Source organism: Marmota monax, unplaced genomic scaffold (genome assembly GCF_021218885.2).
Source record: "Marmota monax isolate L192 unplaced genomic scaffold, Marmota_monax_Labrador192_F-V1.1 WCK01_AAM20220418_F8-fsc00066, whole genome shotgun sequence".
Lineage (NCBI taxonomy): Eukaryota > Metazoa > Chordata > Mammalia > Rodentia > Sciuridae > Marmota > Marmota monax.
In genome coordinates this window covers 1,158,855-1,180,995 of record NW_026692805.1, presented here as the reverse complement: position 1 = coordinate 1,180,995, position 22,141 = coordinate 1,158,855, and the positions used below count along the sequence as shown (strand labels likewise).

General features: G+C 37.5%; 1 protein-coding gene across 1 annotated transcript; it reads left to right on the top strand.

The window, feature by feature from the left end:
• The first annotated feature begins 3,083 nt into the window (after positions 1-3,083).
• Positions 3,084-20,820, top strand: LOC124095180 (patched domain-containing protein 3). The gene is made up of 5 exons (XM_046448354.1): positions 3,084-3,409; positions 3,569-4,325; positions 6,350-6,471; positions 16,670-16,815; positions 19,328-20,820. Exons 1-5 carry the CDS (start codon positions 3,084-3,086, stop codon positions 20,818-20,820), a joined length of 2,844 nt encoding a protein of 947 aa, XP_046304310.1.
• The last annotated feature ends 1,321 nt before the right edge of the window (positions 20,821-22,141 follow it).

Genomic DNA, 22,141 nt, shown 5'->3' with positions numbered 1-22,141 from the left:
ACAGTGATTGACCTTCACTGCTTAATTGTCTCAGGTCCTTCCTTTACTTTTGTAGTGGTAATTTCAATAGTTTCTCTTATAATCTTTGTTTTCATTAATTGCAGTTGGCTGAAAATTTTAAAACTTTGATATTCCACTCACTGAACACTTTCATTAAAGACAACTGGTTTTGAAGAAACTGCAACAAAAATAAACAGGGACCTCATTTGCAAACTAGTTCAATAACTTTGGAGGGCACTATTATTGATTTTAAAAGTGCTTTTTCATAGACTTAAACATTTGTAAAATAAAACTGATGTTAGGCAACAGAGACAAAAGTATATGTTAATCATGCTTAAATATTTTAAAATTCAAGGTTGGTTTAACCACCAAATATTTGGACTTTAGTTACTCTATCTATTATCTCACTTTGTTCCTTCTTCATGTATTCCTCAGATGTTGGTTATTTGTTCATATTTATAAGTGAAGAATGATTTTGGTGTTTATGTAGATCATTGATAAATTCATATGCAATTGTTAATTCTCTCTCCAGAAGCCAAAACTGATTTCTTCTGCTATTCTTGTAAATTATGTAATTTAAATTTGTTCTGGATGCCTTATTTTAAGCAAACTGTTGTTGTTGATAGTTGAACTAAAACAAATGTGGTTTGGTTTGTTATACCTTTGCTTTTTACTTTTAGATTCTACCATGATCTGCTTTACTGATGTGGATGACACAGAGCACTGAATTAAATTCTCATTTTAACATGTAGTTAAACCTGAAAGTCACCAAATGATAAACCATCTCTTCCCCTGATCCTTTACAAATGCTATGTGACTAACATCTCTCTCTCAATATCAGTGGGGCAGAATGCTCATTGAAAAAAATAAAGCTTGCTCAGATACAAGTGGTTAGGAATAGCTCTTTGGAGGCTGGGAATCCACAATCAAGACACTGGCAAGTTTCGTGTCTGGTAAGAACCTAGTCTTTGCCTTCAAGATGGAACCATGTTGAAAGGGACAAAAGCTGTGTCCTCATGAAGCCAGATTTAAAGATAGGTAGTTAGTGTAGCTAGGTAAATTGGGTCTGATGGAGAAAGTGGAGTCCAATTTGAGTCTGGGAAATCAGAAACAGCCCCTAGGAGAATGGAATGTTCATGTCTCCAAAGCCCTTTGATACTTCCTCCTCCCCAAAAGGTTGTTAATTAAGCAACTCCTCAGCAGATAGGGAGCTGCTAATCAAGGCCCCCTGGGCCACCATTCCCTTCCTGCCTAGCATTCTACTTAGGCCCTTCCAGCCTACCAACTCTACCCGCTGGCCATTCCACAGACATCCCCCAGTCACTATACAGGATAAGGGGAAAGGAACAAGATAAGGGAGAAGAATGCAGGAGAATAAGGGAAATTTTAGACATATCAAAGGGACATGACTTCCCCAAACCAAGGATTCTGCCTTTGGGTCCCCTTCTACCACACGGGAGAAGTCTATATTACTATCCTTTAATAAAGCTTCTTATTTTCTACTCTCCACTTGCCTTTTTTCTGATGTTATACTTCAACATTTGAGGAAGCAGGACTCACCAAGGTGGTATCACTCACATGGTTGGAAGGTAAGGGTCAAAGGGCATCTCGACTTTTTGTAAGGTCCATAATCTCATTCATGAGCGCTTAGTCTTACCAGCTATCAAAATGGGGCTTAAGTTCCAACATATGAGTTTTGTAGGAATAAGTATAGTCAAACCATAGCAATCATAATCATAAAAGGGAGAAGAGGGGTATGACTACTATGGTACAAAATTTAGAACTCATAATAGAAAAACATTAGCTAATTCAAATACAAAAATAAGACATGGCAACTAGCAAAAATAGAGGGGGCTGTGAGGACATGTAACTATAATCACAGGAAAAGTAGTAATTTCTTTAATATATGAGTAGATCCTATAAATCAAGAAGAAAATCTCAGCCCTCCAATAGGAAAATCAGCCAAAAGGAAATAGGACACTAAGCAATAAATTCAAAGTTAAACTAAAAATACCAATGGCACAAATCATTTTGCTGACATTGTGGGATACACTGTGGCAACACAACAACTCATACATTGCTTATGAGGATATAAGATGATACAACTTCTTTGCATATGAATTTCTCAATAGGTATAAAAATTTTAAAGGACTGTTCCTTTATTAAATCTATTCTAAAATTATTTCACAGATATGGTTGCTATATACGGGTTAAATAAAATACATTTATTCCATGAGCACTATTTAAAGCAGCAAATGACTCTAAACCTATGGGTCCATCAAAAGGATTCTGGGCTAACTTGGGTTTCATCCATACTTTGGAATTCAGATGAAGAGCAGTTAAAGAGAACAGATGACTCTAGACGTAGTGACAGGTATCTCAAGATCCTCTGACATACTGGATGAAGAATGTAATTGGCCAAACAGCTTTTGTAATACTATTAATGAAAAAGGTATATTTTTAAATGTCTTTGATATGCATGGAAATTCATAGAAAAGCGTAATTATAAAGATCACATTTGGCCCTTCCTTTGAAAAGAGAAATGGGATACAAAGATTTAGACTCTTGCACTTCTATTCCATGTACTCACCTCCAATTTTTACAAGGGCAAGGCATTATGAAGATAGAGAATAGCAATAGGAACTAAGTCAAGTGTGTGAGGTTCACAAAAAACCTTTACCTGAAAATTGCTACTAGATAAACTCCAGGAAAGGACAGGGTGCTAGTTGAGACACACAATGTTTCTTTTCCATTTGTGTGCCTGTAAATGGTCATTGAGGACTTGTCAAATTCTCGCCCCCCACCCCCTAAATTATGAGTCCTTTAGGCCAGGCACGCATTTGATCCCATTTGCAAAGTGTTTCTTGTGTTTAGCGAGGATTGATAAACGTCAAACAAGTCTCGAGCCAGTTAAGGGCGGGGTCAGACCACGTGCTCTGCAAGGCTGTCTCTTGCTTCTGGGCGCGAGAATTCTCAGCTCAAAGACTTCCTAGAATTTCTCCAGGAAACCGTCGGGTGGTGGAGATGGGAGTGACTCTTTAACCCGCAGTCCCGCAAGAGAACACCTCCTGGGCCTCCCGGAAATGAGTCTTAGTTCCTCTAAGGTTGCGCCACTGACGGAAATTGAGACTCAGGTGGGGCCCGAGCCAGAGGAGCCGGTCAACCCAGAGCCCCCACCGGAGCCTGCGAAGGAGGGGCAGTCGGAGGGCAAGTTCACGGAGCGGTCGGAGATCGGGATTGGACCCGACTCCCCGGAGTTGCCCAGGCCCCAGCGGCCGCTGCTCGACGCCTCGAAGCTGCTGGCCCATGAGGGTCGGGAGTCACAACCGAACTGGGCTTCAGGGCAGAGCGCAGAGCGGCTACCGCCCTTGAGGCAGGAATCCAAGCAGCTCCAGCCCCAGCCGCCGCCGCCGCCGCCCCAGCAGCCGTCGTCGCCGCCACCGCCACCACCGCCGCCGCCACCGCCACCGCAGCAGCCCCAGCAGCCGCAGCAGCCGCCCCAGGATCCATTGAGGACCCCTCAGCGAGAGCCATCGAGGATAACTCAAGAGACTGAGACAGTCCACAGAACTCGTTGCCACACCAACTGCCTGGAGAAGCCGCTCTCCCGCGCCTTCCAACGGCTGGGATGGTGTGTGGGTTCACACCCCTGGGTCTTCCTGCTGGTCCCCATCCTGCTGACGGCTGCACTTGGCATCGGCTTCATTTACCTGCCCAAGGAGGAGGAAGAAAACCTCGAGGAGCAGTACACTCCGATCGGGAGCCCTGCCAAGGCCGAGCGGCGATTTGTGCAGGCACATTTCACCACCAATGACTCATATCGCTTCTCCTCTACCAGGAGCAGCAGCGAGACCAACTTCGCTTCCATTCTGGTGGTCTCCAACACCGAAACACTGCTGGAATCAGAGATCTTTGAGGAAGTTAGTAAATTAGACCAAGCAGTGCAGACTCTGAGTGTGAGAAAGGAAAATGGAGCCCCGATCCACTACAGAGAGGTGTGTGCCAAGTACAGGACCTTCTGTGTGCCCTCCAACCCACTCCTGTACGTCTGGCAGAGGAACAAATCCCTCGACCTGAAAACATTCACCTTCCCCATGCATAACTTTAAGAACCACTTCATCTACCTGGCTGGCTTCTTTGGTGGAAATACCTTGGGCGATGCCGTAGGACAGAACCACTTACTTCTGGAAACCAAAGCCATGAGGCTCTTGTACTATCTGAAGACCGAAGTCAAGGAGGACAGTGAGCAGAGCAAGGACTGGCTGGTTCATTTTCAGGACGAATTTTACAACCTTAAGGAGAAGCTGGCCTTTAAAAATATCCAGGTACAGGGAAGCTGAGAGAAGATGGGAAGTATGAGAAAGGCTTGTTGGAAGGACAGTAACAATAGCATTTCCTATTTGAGGGGGACCTTGACTCAAAGCTGGGTGTGCTGTGTAGCATTTGGCCCTTAATCCAACTTTCTTAATTAACATTGAAGGATACCATAAATTATAAATAATTATTGATATTCTGGTCCATAACACAAATCCTATGTTTAGGATTCACATTTCATTTTGGGTTTGTTTTTTCTAATCAAATTACCTGGAAAAATCTTACCTTCAGACAGTCTTTTCTGATTTCTCAGAGCCCCTTAAAACTTGTTTGGAGCTCATTGGGATTAAAATGAGACTTTGAGGGAAGTTCCATGGTATTAAGAAGATAACTAGCTCACCATTTTTCAAGTTGCTTACAGATAAAGCACCTAGTTTAGTGTAAGGTACTTGTTAGGTGTTCGGTAATTTTGGCTCCGGCAATATTGGTGAAAGTGGGACACACACTGGAAAGAGCTTCTGAAGAGCAGGCCTTCTTGAAATGATGCTTTTGCAAGTAAAATAAGAAAAGATACCATTCTAGTAAAAATTTACAAAACAAAACACACGTTTCAGTTTTGTTTTTTTTTAAAATCTGTCCGAGATTTTATTAGCAGGACTGTGGCAGCCAGTCGCAGAAGAGAAGGGGGTCGAGAGAGTGCAGAGGGGGAGGGGGGGAAGGAGAGGGGAGAGGAGAGGGGGAGAGTGAGAGAGAGAGCGCCCTGACCAGGGTGTTGATATTTATGGGCTCAACGCAGGATGAGGAAGAGCAAGGCAAGTGGGCTGTTACTTCTTCATTGGCTGAGAGTTCGCGCCACTTCAGGGATTGGAGGTGCGCCATTCACAGGCATTGGAGGTGATGGTTGCAACATTCAGTGCATCATGGACCTGAGCTCCTGGAAGAGAATCGCTCCAGGCGCCATCTTTACCAACACTCCTCCCTTTTTTGTTTTGGTTTGGGGGCGTTGTAATTGATCTGGCTGCTTCCTGCTGAGAAGGGGTGTCGTTTAGAGGGAGGAAGGGAGGACAGTTGGTTAGAGAAGGAGGGCCAGGAGGCCCCATATCCATGCACTGAAGGCATGGATTTCCTCTGGGGAGAAGTTCATGAATGTGCCCTGCAGCTATGAAAAGAAACAGCATTAATTTCTGGCATGTCGTCCAGTCTGTAGGGCTGGTAGAAAAAGGCCTATGCCCAGGAGAAGGCAGACTAGAACATATAAAGCTGAAAACCAAGGGCTTATTTCTTTGGCATGGTGGGATAGAGATGGCCTTTCGGAGGAATTGTCATTTGGTATCTTCATCTTTCAGCACTTGGTGGAGGTTTCTTGGGATGAATGGACATGAATGTCATCCAGCTTGTTGGCAAGTAGCTGATAATCCCATTCCGCAGGCTGGTGGTGGATGTCAGGCAGGCGATTAGAGGAGTGGACTAAGACAGGAACTGTTGGGCTTGAAGTTTGGGAACGGGGTTCCACCTTGAGTGACGGGGATCCCCATCCTGGGTTTTGGCACCAGTGTAGGAACGGCAGAAAAGCTCCGTAAACTCAATAAGCCCAAACAACTGTTTACCTGTCCGAGATTTTATTAGCAGGACTGTGGCAGCCGTTCGGAGAAGAGAAGGGGCGGGGGAGGTAGAGAGAGAGAGGAGGGGGAGAGGGGGAGAAGGGGAGAGGGGAAGAGAGAGGAGAGGAGAGAGGAGAGGGGGAGAGTGAGAGAGAGCACGTTTCAGTTTTTAAGGAAGACATGATTTCACAACTTGATATAACATTCAGTTTGGGTATATTCAATTTTTAAAAGAGTTTGGAAAGCACAACAGATTTTGTGGGAAGAAGTAAATCTATATTATCTTCTGTATTCTAAAATTATAACCCATGTATTTTGATCTTTCACTAAATTTTATGTTTCTATCAATAAGCTAAAGTGTTTCAATAGTGTTTGTAACTCATACACAAATATTGAAATTCAAAGCTATTTACCTGAGTATATTTTTGTGGCAGGTGGTCCACTTTACATCACTTTCCAGACAACTGGAATTTGAGGCAACTTCTATGACAGTGGTCCCTTTGTTTCACTTGGCCTACCTTCTAATCATAATATTCGCAATTATATCATGCTACAGGTAAGACACTTTTATTAGTTTTTTATCTCTTTACTTTGTAAAAAGATGTGATAATTATATATATATATATATATATATATATATATATATATATATATATATAATATAAGATATGGTATCTTAACCATTTTTAGTAGTACAATTAATGATATTAATTATATCCACACTGTTGTGCAACCATCTATTTCCAAATTTCTCCGTCACTTCAAACATAAACTCTGCCCATTATGCAATAATGCACAGTTGCTCCCTCCTCCCAGTCCCAGTGAATTTTTAATATAAATTCTATCTCTATGAATTTGCCTATTTTAGAGACTTGTTTTTTTTTTCTTACTGGCTTATTTCACTTATCATAATGTTTTCAAGATCCACCCATCTTATAGCAGGTATCAGAACATTCCTTTATATTGTCTGAATAATATTGAGTCCTCCAACTTCGTTCTTCTTCAAGATTATTTTGGTCATCTGGGGCTCCTTGCAATTCCATAGGAATTTGAGAACTGTTTTCTCCATTTCTCAGGAGAAAAGGAATTTTGATAGGAATTTTGTTGAAAGGTAAATTGTTTAGGGTAGGATTGACATTTTAGCAATAAATGTCATGAACTATCCATCCTATCCATGAGCTAAGGGTTTTTTTCACTTTTTGTGTCTAGTTTCTTTCACTAATGTTTGGTATTTTCAATGTACAAGTCTTTTCACTTGCTTGGTTAAATTTATTCCTGGCATTGAATTTGTTTAGAGATATTTAAATGTAATTATTTTCTTAATTCTTTTTTGGATTTTTTGTTGCACATGTATAGAAACACAACTGGGTTTTGTGTGTTGATCTTATATCTTGCAGTTTTGCTGAATTTGTTTATTAACCCTGGTAGTTGTCTTGTAGATTCTTTGGAATGTTTGTATATGGGATCATATACTCTGTGAAAAGGGATATTTGTATTTCTTTCTTATTTGAATATCTTTTATTTTCTATTTCTTGTATAATTGCTCTGGCTGGAACTTCCAGAACAGTGTTAAATATCAGTGGTGAAAGTAAGCATCCTGGCTTTATCCCTAATCTTAAATGAAAATCTTCCCATCTTTCAGTCTTGAATATGATGTTAGCTGTGAAATTTTCATAAATGTCCTTCTCATTTGGAGAAATCTCCCTTCTATTCTTAGTCATTGAGTATTTTTTTTAACATCACAGTGTGGGATTTTGTTAATGCCTTTTCAGCATCTATTGAGAAAGTTACGTGTTTTCCTTAGTTCTATTAATGTGATGGATTGTGTTGACTGGTTTTCTCCTGTTGAATTACCCTTGCATTCTGGTGTAAATCCCATTTGACAGTGATATAGAACTATTTTATTATGTTTTTAACTTGTGTTGCTAGAATTTGTTGAAGACTTTCACATCTATATAAATAAGAGATAGTGGTCTAATTTTCTTGTTAGGTCTTTGGTTCTGATATCAGTGTAAGAAGTGTTCCCTCTGCTTCAATTTTCTGAGAGTGTTTGAGAAGGATCATTGTTAATTCTCTTTGGATATTTGGTAGAATTAATTAGTGAAACCATTTGGTCCCAGACTTCACTTTTTGGGTGTTTTATGATTATTGGTTCAATTTTAATTGTTATGTCTATTGCAATTTTCTATTTCATTTTGAGTCAGTTTAGGTAGTTTGTGTGTTGGTAGGAATTTCATTTGTTTAGGTTACCCAACTTGTTTGCATACAGTTGTTCATAATATTCTCTTATGAATTTTTATACTTCTTTTATAATGTCTCTACTTTCATACTGATTCGGCTACTTGTGTCTTCTTATATTTTCTTCGTTGAACAAAGTAATGTTTAGTCAAGTTTATTGATCTTTTCAAAGAACCAACTTTTGATTTTATTGATTCTATTGGTTTTGTATTCTCTATTTTGTTTATCTCTTCTAAATATTTCCACCTTTCTTGGTATGGTCTGAATAATTGTGCCTTTCCAAAATTGTTAGGATGAAAGATCCCCTTAGTGATAGTATGAAAAGTTGAGGCCTTTGCAAGATGACTAGACAGAGATTAGTGCCCTTATGAAAGAGTTCTTGGGGAGCTTGTCAGCTCCTTCAATGATGTAAGGACATAGTGAGATGATGCTTGTTTTAGTCAGCTTTTCGCTGCAATGTCTAAAATACCTAACAAGAACAATTTTAGAAGAGGAAAATTTATTTGGGGGCTTATGGTTTCAGAGGTGTCAGTGTCAGTCTATAGTCAGTTTCATTCCTTAGGGCTCAAGGTGAGGTGGAACATCATGGTGGAAGAGTGTGGTATAGGGAAGTGGCTCAAGACATTGCACCATGAACCAGAGAGAGAGAGAGAGAGAGAGAGAGAGAGAGAGAGAGAGAGAGAGAGAGACTCACCAGATACAAAATATATACCGAAAAGGCATGCACTCAATGACTCACCTCTTCCAGCCATACCCTGCCTACCTTCAGTTACCACTCAGTTAATCTCAGGGGATTAATTCACTGATTGGGTTAAGGATGACATAACCCAGTTATTTTACCTCTAAGCCTTCTTGCATTGTCTCACACTTGAGCTTTTGGGGGATACCTAATATCCAAATCGTAACACTAGCATATAGTCTATATTGGGAATTGTTCTATGTGCATGTGAGAGGAATGTATATTCTCCTATCGTTAGATTGAATTTTCTACATCTCTGCAGATTCTAACTGGTTTGTAATGCTCTTCATTTTCTCTATGTCCTTATTGGCTTTCTGTCTAGATGTTTTATCCATTATTAAAATTGGTATATTGAATTTTCTAACTATTAATGTAGAACTCTCTTTTCAGTTACTATGTGTCTCTTTCTGTACTTCACTTTCAATGTATTTATGTTTCTGATCTAAAGTGCATCTGTTATAGACAGCATATAGTTGGATCATGTTTTATCCATTCTGTGAATGGATGTCTTTTGATTAGAGAGTTGAATCCATTTCATTTAAGGAAATTGCTATAAGGACTTGCCTTTGCCATTCATTTTTCTGTTTGTGTTCTGTATGTCTTACAGCTTTCCCCCGACCCCCATTATGCTCCCCCCCCCCAAGTTTAGTTTATATTCTCCTAGGGAACTCCTTTGATTCCTTTCTCATTTCCTTTTATGATGTTTCTAAGAGATTTTTTTTGTGGTTGCCATGGGGATTAGATATAGCATCCTAAATTTAAAACAATCTATGATCACATCACTTAATGATGTGGATACAGTCTGAGAAATGTGTTGTTAGGCAATTTGAATGTCGTGCAAACATTACAGGGTAACCTTATACAAACTTATATAGTATAGCCTATTGTTCCTTGGCTATAAACCTAAATAGCATATTACTGCACTAAATACTATAGGCAGTTGTTACACAATGATTAGAATTTGTGCATTCAAATGTATCTTAACATAGAAAGGTACAGTTGAAATGTGACATACAAGATAAAAATATTATACCTGTATAGGGCACTTGCCATGAATATAGCTTTCAGGTTTGGAAGTTGCTGTAGGGGAGTCAGTGTATTAATGGGGAGTAAATGTGAAGTCCTGGAACATTACAATACTATTATTAATGCTTAGAACTCAGTACACTTGGGCTATAGTAAATTCACAAAAACAAAACAAAACAATTCAGTACTGGGTTAATTTTAGCTTACTGTAACATTTTGCTTTATAACTTTTTATTATTTTAAAACTTTTTGACTTTTGTGATAAAACTTAATAAAAAACAAATGCATTGTACAGGTGTACAAAAAGATTTCCTTCCTTTATATGCTTATTCTAAAATCTCTTCTATTAAAATTTATTTTGTATTTTTAAACTAGTTCTTAAACACAAACACACACACACACACATTAATCTCAGTCTACACAGGGTCAGGATCATCAGTATCACTGTCTTCCACATCTACATCTTGTCCCACCGGAATGTCTTGAGCGGCAGTTACACCCAGGGAGCTCTCACCTCCAATGATAACAGTGCCTTCTTCTGGAACATCTGAAGAGCTTGTCAAAGGCTCTTCTTGAAAAGGTATCTTTTTTCAGAAATATGTCCACAGTGTTTGCTTCTTTTTTTTCCCCATCATTAATTGCTTATAAGCAATTAATGCACCATGAACATTCCTCTCTATTAACAAAACCTTTGGTATTGGGATCCAAATTTTCTGACTTTTTAAGGAGCTTGTTGAGGTCTGCAAAGCTTCTACTAATCTCTTTGTTAGGAATTTTTTGGAGGTTTTTTTCCTTCTTGGTTTTTTTTCCTTGTGTCTTCTTCAGCTATATATTCACACTAGGTGACAGGAATTTTTTAGCTGCTTTCATCTTATGGAACCACCATTATGTATGTAGTTCCTTATTGACTATATTATTGTTAGCCAAAATATCTCATGACTGAATATTGAACTGATACCAATTTAACCTCACAGACACAAAAACTCTACTCTTACACATCTCTGTCCTCTCTCCTTTTGTTGTTCCCAAATTTATCTTTATACATTGTATGCCCTGTAACATAAACTAATGATTATTTTTATTTATTTGTCTAATAGACTCTATAGGAAATGTGGAGTTATACCCCAAATAAAGTAGTACTTGTTTTTTTTTTTTATATTTATCAATGAATTTATCTCTACTGGGGATTTTTATTTCTTCCTTGAACTTAAGAGTTACTGTTTATTGTGAATTTCTAAATTTCCCAGTGAACAAGATTGTTTTTGAATCTTCTAAATTCCCAGAGAGAGAAATGCATCTTTTGCTTCAGATAGTCTTTTGTGTGTTTGGACTCTGATGTTTGGATCAGGAATCTGAGGGGTGTGGATTCAGCTTGCATGGTGTTCTAGCTCTTTCAACCTGAGTTATAATTTAGGAAGAACATAGAGGAATGCCTTGTATCCAGGTAGCCCCAGACAAGTTAGAACAGATGTATGCATCATTTTGTGAGTAGGTCAGCTCAGCTCCCTCCAGATCCATGGAAATCGTTCCACACTGGGAACATGGGATGTCACCACTTTAATACTGCTACTTGAGACTACTACTACGTGAATACCATGTCCACTTTTATATCCCTGATACTTTAAGACTTTACCATTTAAAAGATTGCCACCACACCAGGGAGACAGTAAGTATGGGCATGTGAAATTACTACAAAATCTGTTTTGAAGTGCTCTTTTCTTTGGATTCTGTACTCACTCGGTAATCTGTTTTGACTGTTTTTCCAGAATTCACAAAATTGGTTCTAACAGCTTCTGCTTATTTTTTGATGTTTCTGTGAGGAGATGAGTGCTTCCTTCTCTACGCTTTTGCTGATGTCTAATGCTAAACTCTTAGTTTTTAAGCCTGATGACTTTTGAAATTTTGTCCTTCAGCAATAGTGGAATAGAAGAAAATTGTAGCCAGTTTTTGTTGATATAGTGTATCTTTCCTACCTTATGTATTGCATCAGTTATGACTAATAACTTAATTTGAAAGGCAGATAGCTGTGTAGTACCAAGAAGCAAGTCCTGTTTCTACTGTAAGTTTGAAATAATAATTTTTACTACATAAAAACAAAGCTCTTCTTCAATTGACTTGAGTAGTTCCATTGTTCTTTTTTTAAATTTTTTTTATTGTTGGGTGTTCAAAACATTACATAGTTCTTTTTTTTTTAATTTTTTATTGTTGGCTGTTCAAAACATTACATAGTTCTTGATATATCATATTTCACAATTTGATTCAAGTGGGTTATGAGCTCCCATTTTTACCCCATATACAGATTGCAGCATCACATCAGTTACACATCCATTGATTTACATATTGCCATACTAGTGTCTGTTGTATTCTGCTGCCTTTACTATCCTCTACTATCCCCCCTCCCCTCCCCTCCCCTCCCCACTTCTCTCTCTACCCCCTCTACTGTCATTCATTTCTCCCCCTTGTATTATTTTCCCCTTTCCCCTCACTTCCTCTTGTATGAAATTTTGTATAACCCTGAGGGTCTCCTTCAATTGCCATGCAATTTCCCTTCTCTCTCCCTTTCCCTCCCACCTCTCATCCCAGTTTAATGTTAATCTTCTTCTCATGCTCTTCGACCCTACTCTGTTCTTAGTTACTCTCCTTATATCAAAGAAGACATTTGGCATTTGTTTTTTAGGGATTGGCTAGCTTCACTTAGCATAATCTGCTCTAATGCCATCCATTTCCCTGCAAATTCTATGGTTTTGTCATTTTTTAATGCAGAGTAATACTCCATTGTGTATAAATGCCACATTTTGTTTATCCATTCGCCTACTGAAGGGCATCTAGGTTGGTTCCACAGTCTTGCTATTGTGAATTGTGCTGCTATGAACATCGATGTAGCAGTGTCCCTGTAGCATGCTCTTTTTAGGTCTTTAGGGAATAGACCGAGAAGGGGAATAGCTGGGTCAAATGGTGGCTCCATTCCCAGCTTTCCAAGAAATCTCCATACTGCTTTCCAAATTGGCTGCACCAATTTGCAGTCCCACCAGCAATGTACAAGTGTACCCTTTTCCCCACATCCTCGGCAGCACTTGTTGTTGTTTGACTTCATAATGGCTGCCAATCTTACTGGAGTGAGATGGTATCTTAGGGTGGTTTTGATTTGCATTTCTCTGACTGCTAGAGATGGTGAGCATTTTTTCATGTACTTGTTGATTGATTGTATGTCCTCCTCTGAGAAGTGTCTGTTCAGGTCCTTGGCCCATTTGTTGATTGGGTTATTTGTTATCTTATTGTCTAATTTTTTGAGTTCTTTGTATACTCTGGATATTAGAGCTCTATCTGAAGTGTGAGGAGTAAAGATTTGTTCCCAGGATGTAGGCTCCCTATTTACCTCTCTTATTGTTTCTTTTGCTGAGAAAAAACTTTTTAGTTTGAGTAAGTCCCATTTGTTGATTCTAGTTATTAACTCTTGTGGCCTTTTGGCTAAGATCAAGTGTAGTTCCATTGTTCTTACGTGAGCACTTTGTTAAACATTTAAAAGTTGGATTGGACATGATTTGACTTCTTGTGATTAGAAAGCTAAAATTTGAGAAATAGCAGCAAACATTAGAATTTTTAGAAGGAACCTCACAGAATGATCCCAGTTATTCTCATATCCCCAAAGAGAGTTAATCCAGATCTTCTCACAATTAAATTTGACCTTACCTTACTGAATCAAAATATCTCAGGTTTTAATCTGACAATTTATATTTTAAAAATTTACTGTTTCTCATGTGTAGGTAGGACTAGGAACAAATCATATTATTTAACTGTATAGATTTATCTGGACATTTGCTTATCTTTACAAATGATTGTGGACAGCAATGCAGATATAAATGCAGGTTTATATCCCTCTTTGAACACTTTCCATGCTTGTGGAAACAATATCTGGAACACACAGGACTCATGAAATATAAGCATAAATCAACTTTACATTTGTCTCCCTGTCTCCCTTTAAGTTTTGTAGGTAAACCAAATTCTTCCTCTTCCCTATGAAAACTCAAGCTGGCTCTGTGACTTTTGTGGTAATTTTTAGGTAAGACAAAGCCCTCCAGTCAGAATTAAAATATCCACATCAATGTAATAAACACAAGTGATAACTTAATTTGAAGCTAAGGTTTTTCCACCTCTACTGACTGGAGCTTACTACATGAGATTGCCCTTAATGGGGAAAAGGGACTTGCCAGCCCTCCCCAACCACTTTTCTTTTTCTCTGTCTTGCTCACCTGGGTTGTGAGTTGGAACATGCTCAAAGAGTAGAGGAAATGGAATGAGAAAATTCTGAGGACATGAGAGCTTCCTGATGGTCTAATATATGCTTTCTCTGAACTTGAATAAAAAAAAAATGATCCTTCTGTGAATGCTTCTGTAATTTCCTTGAACATGTCTTGTTTCCTTTCCTTTTGGATCACTGAGGGTCTCTTATCTGTGTTCTGAATGGAGTCTCCTAGATAGTCCATAGGTCATATTCCAATCTGCCTGTCTTGACACACATACATGAAGGTTATACCTTGCATATGTGCATTTACCTGATGACAGACCCTTATTCAAACACATTTTAGGGTTCTGTATTTATTATCTTCCAACTTTTAAGTGTTTAACAAAGTGCTCACATAAGAACAAGTCACTTGAATAATAAGACTTTTTCAAAAGTTTATGATCCAAATTGAACTTCATTAGAGTTCACACCATAACAGGTAGTGGAACATTGCGCTTCCAGGGTATTTCAACATTTTGTAATTTTCTGGAAATGACAAAAACCTACACCAAATATTAGGTCAACTTTTGATAAAACCTGACAACCCTTCTCAATACTCTGTGTTCTTTTTTAACTCATTATAAATACCACTACCTTTCAAGTGAGATGTAGATGCCTTGCCAAGCATAAACATGATTTTCTAAATTTTGTAATAAATTCTAATTTAGACTATCCCTACTAAATAAACAAGAAATTCAAAAAATTGGCTATTTTGCTGCCAATTTTTATGCACAAATCTGCCTGTGCTTTGGAATCATACCTTTAGACACAAAGATTCTGCAGCTTCACTATAATGATACTGAATTAGAATTTACAGAATTGGGTTCCCGGAAGCTTAACATTCTAACACTCCTGAATCGTACTTTAAAATGTCTTGTACGTATCCTTACTTCTGCTGGTCTGACAAGGAAATAGTTACTGGTTGAGACATTCAAAATATGGTATGTTTTAACCCTTTTTCTGTAAATTAATAGAAATCTTTCCACAGACCCCTCCTCACCAATAGAGGAGAATCCTGAAAATGATTTAAAACAATGCCTTCATACATTTTGTTAACCACAATATGCACTGAACTAGTTTTGAAATGCAGGAGCTATTGTGTTATGGCTTCCTCGAGTTCAGGGGTGAGTGAAAACATAAATGGATATGTATTCTGCCCTCTGCCATAGTTTGGATATGATTTGAGTTTGTTCCTCTAAAGGTTCATGTACTGTAAGGTTGGTCCCAATATGGCAGTGTTAAGAGGTGGTAAGACCTTTAAGAAGTGGGGCTTAGCCACAGTCATGCACATCTATAATCCCATCCATTTGGGAGGCTGAGATAAAAGAATCACAAGTTTGAGGCCAGTCTGGGCAACTTAGTGAGACCCTATCCCCAGAAAATAAAAATAAAAAAGCACTGGATTGTAGCTCAGTGGTAGAGGACTTACCTAGCATGTAAAAGTCTTCGGTTCAGTCCCCAGTACAACAAAATAGATACTGATTGATTGATAGGTAGATAGACAGATAGATAAAAGAAGTGGGGTCTAGTGGAAAGTATTTAGGTGATTGTGGATACCACCCTCAGAAGGGATTAATGTAGTTCTCATTGGACCCCAATTAGTTCCTGAGAGCAAGTTATTTTAAAAAGAGCAAGCTTAACTCCTGAATCTATCTGTTTTCCTGTCTTGCCATGTATACTATACATTCCCTCTTACATTTATTCCCACTATGACACCATCCACCATGTTATTATACACGGTGAGGGGAGCCTTGCAGTATGCCATCATGCTCTTAGATATCCAAAACTGAGCTAAATGAACCTCTTTTCTTTACAAATTACCCAGACTGTGGTATTTTGTTATAGGACAAAAAAAAAGATACCTTCCATCCTCCCGTTAATAATTATAGTCCATTCACACCCTACTGAAGATCCGAGTGGAGTTAACCATCTTCAGTGATTTGAATCTTTTTTTTTTTTTAAAGATAGAGAGGGGAGAGAGAGAGAGAGAGAGAGAGAGAGAGAGAGAGAGAGAGAGAGAGAGAGAGAGAGAGATTTTTTAATATTTATTTTTTAGTTTTCGGTGGACACAACATCTTTGTTTGTATGTGGTGCTGAGGATCGAACCCGGGCCGCATGCATGCCAGGCGAGCGCGCTACCGCTTGAGCCACATCCTCAGCCCAGTGATTTGAATCTTTGAAATTTTGAAATGTTAGTATGTGTATTAATGTTTGGCTTGCTACCTAAAAATCATCCAGGAGAGTTTGGTGAAATTAGAGATTTCCAATGTTTCTGTCCTCTACCCCTTTTTCTGTCATTTGGTCTGGGATAGTACCTAGGAATTTAAAGGAATTCTGCAGACAACTGTGGAAATTATTGCCCCAGAGGTTTCTGACTTGTTGTCCAATTCAAGAATGTTATCAATTGATGGAATTTCAGTATGGAAGCTACCACCGCAAATTCCATGATTTTTCCCTCCAAATTTACAGGTTTGACTGTGTACGAAACAAAATGTGGGTTGCAATCTTTGGAGTGGTGTCTGCTGCCTTTGCAGTGGTGAGCGGCTTTGGCCTGATGTTGTACATTGGGGTGCCATTTGTGATCATAGTTGCAAATTCACCATTTCTTATTCTAGGTGAGTAAAAAAAATGTGAGGCTACACATTGTGTATATAGGGGGGTGGGATAGATAAGGGAAGGAATTGTATTTAGCTTGCTGCACAGATCCAAAATGAAGTGTCAGGAAACAGGAAAATCATATTGAATCATGTATCATTAGAATTGCGAAAATCTAGTACCCCAAATAGACAAATAGACAGGGGACATGAACAGCAACTTTTCTTCTCCCTCCCTCTCTCTCTTTCTCTCTACCCCCCCTCTCCTCCCTCCCTCTCTCTCTCTCTCTCTCTCTCTCTCTCACACACACACACACACACACATACACACACACACACACACACACCTGCAAATATAAGAAAAAACAAAACCCTTGACTTCTGGATGAATCAAGGAAAACAAATTAGACTAAAAGTGATACAGCTTATTTTCTTATTGGAATAATCAGTTCTAGCAAGATTGAAGATTTGGGGAAGGTTGTATGCAAATGAACACCCTCATATTCTTCTGTGGGAAAATGTAAACTGACACTTTTAAATTTTTTTTTTTGGTCCAAGTTTGCAACAAATCAAAAGATTTAAAAAGGGAGCATCTTTGACCTACCATTTTGATTTCTAGGAATTTGTTCTAATGAATAGACAAGTAAATAAAAGTAGATGTATGTTCATTTTGGTATGATTTAGAATAAGAAAATATCAGAAACAACCCAATCCCATATCAATATGGGATTTGTCAAGTTGAACATACCATACTGAAATACTTGAATTATATTCAGTCTTTTTGAAAAGGTAGATTATGTAAGTTAAATGAAAATTTCTGGTTATAAAGCAGGATTGCTTGAAACGGAGAGATAGTTGTATGCATACTTACATAAGACAAATTCTAAACGGATGCTATCTCTGAAGTGTGGAATTACATAATTGTTTTCCATTGTTTTTGTCACCTGCATGGTATCTTCAGAATTTATTTTATAGTAAGCATGAGAAATCAAAAGTATTTAAAATTTGGAAAGTAAGCAACTTGGACAAAATAATTTTTTGGTTTTCTGGAGGAGGTGGTGGATGTGCTGTCCAAAGGGTGTCAGTTTATGGTGGCTCTTCAAGGAACACCTCTGTACACACTCAATCACTCCGTGTATTCTGGAGCCATAAGTATCTATAGTTAAGGTGCATTATCTGATTTAGTGTAATCCATTTTTATACTGTCTCTGTATATATAGAATTGTGTATGTGCACACACATATATGATTTCAGCAATTTAAACAAGAAATGTGTGAGGACAATTTCTGAACAAGATTCTGTAAGTAATAAAATTAGTTTTTAAATACCTAACATATCAATGAGTTCATTCTTGGTCCTTAGTGCTTGTAATTGTTCCCTTTTTTGTCTAACTGAACACAACTGGAATTCTCAAAGCTGGTGACAATAAGGGTGCCACAGTGCAGGTTATGATAGACTACATAGCTTTGTGCTCATTTGGATCATCCTATCTTGATCATACCCAGGGAACATCTAAACTGGAGGCAGGTTGCAATTCCCAGTATTCTCCCAAATTTAACATGTAGTCCATAAAAAAATAAATTGAAATTAAAATCTACACTTCAGTCCCAAGTACTGATGTTATATCAATACCCATGGAAGCAAAGGCTCACAAGACTGAAAGTAGTGTGAACTTTAGTAGAAAGTTTGAGGGAGGTGCAATTTATCTGCAACATGCTTATGTTACCCTTTCTAGTTCCCTTTTTTTGGTAATCTTTTCCCAGTCTTTATTGATGACTTCAGAATCCTTGAACATTCTTCTGTTCTATTTCAGGCCAATCATGAATTGTCTTTGTGGAAAGGAACTCGTTGATAAATAAAGGATTCTTAAGGTTTACTGTGGTACATATTTCTGATCTCAGGAGCACTGGCCTTAGGAGCAGTGAGATGATGTCTTATCCTTAGCAAGTGAAATTATTAGCATTTCAGATGTCCAAAATAGACTAGCAGGAAATTGCATTTGTCTAGATTTCTGGGTCTATGTCTGTAGAGTATGAGATACCATTCAAATTTACCACATAAATAGCCTGATGTTAACTGTACAACACATATATCCAGCTTATATTTTAAGTAACAGAATGTTGGCTGGTTGTATTTGTATGTTAGTGTAAAATGGCTTACAAAAGAAAATGATCTTCTATGCAATCTAGTGAAATCAAAGATACATTGCTGGTGCTACTTCAGCTAACACTCAATCAGCTAGGTTTCCTGATCTCATCACTCAATTACCTTAAGTGAAGGCTAGGACCAGTGTATACCATGCTATGTGCAAATAATAGGGGGCGTGTGCAAAACAAAGACTTAATACAGAGAATGGAGTGGTGAATTCTGTTGTGTATTCAGAGGCAACTTGAGAAAGCATCATAGAAAAGTTAGTGTTTAAGCAGAGAATGGGCAAGATAAATAAGACCTTGAAAAAGGAAAAGGTTGATCTTTTTAATTTTTGATTTATTTAATATGTACGAAGATTCTGTTTCTTTTTTTTTTCTAACAGGTGTTGGGGTTGATGATATGTTTATCATGATTTCTGCCTGGCAGAAGACCAGTCTTATGGATAGCATAAAAGAGCGGATGGCCAGTGTCTATGGAAAGGTGGCAGTGTCCATTACAATCACCACCATCACCAATGTCCTGGCCTTCTATACAGGGATTATGAGTTCTTTCAGGTCCGTACAATACTTTTGCATCTATACAGGAACAACCCTGCTCTTTTGTTATTTTTATAACATCACCTGTTTTGGAGCATTTATGGCCCTGGATGGTAAAAGAGAAATACTCTGCCTACGCTGGTTGAAAAAGCCAGATCAGAAATATTCCTCATTAAAAAAGGCCTGCTGTCTCCCATTTTCTTCTGTCCCAGATGAACAAGGAACTGATATCCATCCAATGAATTTGTTCTTTAGAGACTATTTTGGTCCTATACTCACAAGAACCATGTCCAAGTTTTTTGTGGTGGTGATATACATTTTGTACATCATAAGCAGCATATATGGGTGTTTCCAAGTGCAGGAAGGTTTAGACCTCCGAAATCTAGCAAGTGATGATTCCTACATTACACCATATTTTAATGTAGAGGAAGATTATTTTTCGGATTATGGTCCCAGGGTTATGATTATTATTACTGAAAGTATTAACTACTGGGATGAAGATGTAAGGGAAAAATTGGAAAAATGTATAGAAAATTTTAAAGAAAATGACTATGTAGATAGAAATCTTACAGAGTTTTGGTTACACACATATATGGATTATATGAAAAGAAATGGACAGGAGCCTAATGATAAGGATACTTTTATGAATAGTATGTCTCAATTTTTACGTAAATTTCCAGTTTTTACATATGATATTAATATTACATCAAATGAAATCATTTCCTCCCGGGCCTTCATTCAGACTATGGGTGTTTCTTCCTCAACCAATAAGAAAATAATGTTACTCCAATTACGAGAAACAGCCGAAAAGTGTGAGATTCCTCTAATGGTGTATAACCAGGCGTTCATATATTTTGATCAGTATGCTGCAATCATAGAAAACACTGTGCGGAATATCATGGTTGCGTCGACAGCTATGTTCATTGTTTCTTTATTGTTAATTCCTCATCCAATGTGTTCCTTGTGGGTAACTTTTGCTATTGCTTCTGTGATTGTGGGCGTAACAGGTTTCATGGCATTTTGGAATATCAATCTTGATTCCATATCCATGATTAATCTTGTCATTTGTATAGGATTTTCTTTTGATTTTTCTGCACACATATCTTATGCATTTGTTTCCAGTACTAAGACTTCAGTAAACCAAAAATCAATTGAGGCATTATATCTGCTAGGCTATCCAGTGTTACAAAGTGCAATTTCAACAATAATAGGAGTGTGTGTTTTAGCTACAGCTAAAGCATACATCTTCAGGACATTTTTCAAGATTATGTTTCTTGTTATGGTATTTGGGGCTGCTCATGGCCTAATTTTTATTCCAGTCTTCTTAACCTTTTTTTGAAAGTTTGTTTGAATATCCACTGACAAATCAAAGACCAGTTATAGAATTGCCTCAATCCAATCTGATAAAAAAAATGCACTATTAAGAATAGTCAAATAAACTTTTAACAAAGGCATGTTTCCTTGACTTGGAAATCCTACTTTAAATTGTTATTGAACATATCCTGAGAAAAATTAATTAGTCTTCCATTAAAATATATTTACTAAATTAGAAAGTGTTGTCATCTTTATTATAGTGTCTACAATCAAGTATAAGATTAGAAATTTATTCCTGGAATTCAAGTATTTCATAAATTGTTCATACTATAAATGGAATATAAATAATATTGTACTTTTTACATGCATTACATTGTGAAAATGCAGCTTATTATTTATTCTCCCAATTGGAGGCTTTTCTATGCATTTTAATGGTATATTTTGATGAACAGAAGTTTTTAAAGTTTATAAATCCAATTTATCATTCTTTTCATGGCTAGTGATTTCTGTGTCCTAAGAAATCTATGACGACTTCAAGACTACAAAAAAAAATCATCTTCTCAAAGCTAAGATTTAAAATTTTACATTTAGGTCTATGATCCAGACACTTCTCTTTGTTAGGAGATATGGATAGGGGTTCATTTTCTTCCCAGAATAGCTGCCTAGCTGTCCCAGCCTCATTTGTCAAGACAATCCTTAGCATAAGATTAACTTTGCACCTATGTTAAAAAATCATAGACAGTTTGTATGTGGCTTTATTTCTGTGCCATTGATCTGCTTGTCTACACTAAGGGTAATACCACACTGCCTTTGATTATTGAAACGTTTTTATTAATTTTTAAAGTTGAGTGTGTAAATATCCAGCATTTTTCTTTTCCAACTTGTTTTGGCTACTCTAGGTTCTTTGAATTTACATGTTAGTTTTAGAGAGTCATTTGTCAATTTCTTAAAAATGCCTCTGGGATCTCCACTGGGTTATGATGACTTACATGCCTGTTTGGGGAAAATACATATCTTAGCAATATTAGGTCTTCTAGTCCACGACCATAATTTATTTCTCCACTTTAATGTTGTCTTTAATTTCATTCAAGAATATCTTGTAGTTTTCAGTAGATTTACTCCTAAGTATTTTTAATATTTGTCATTGTAAATAATATTAATTTAAAATTCTTTTTCAAGACTTTTTAATTAGTACTTAAAATATAATTGATTTTGTTATGCAATACATTGTGTAATCTTGTCCTGTTCATTTATTAGCTCTTGTAGATTTTTGTATAGTTTCTTTAGTAGTTTTTATCTACACAATTATGTAATGGCTTATAAAGATAATTTTATTTAATTCTTTA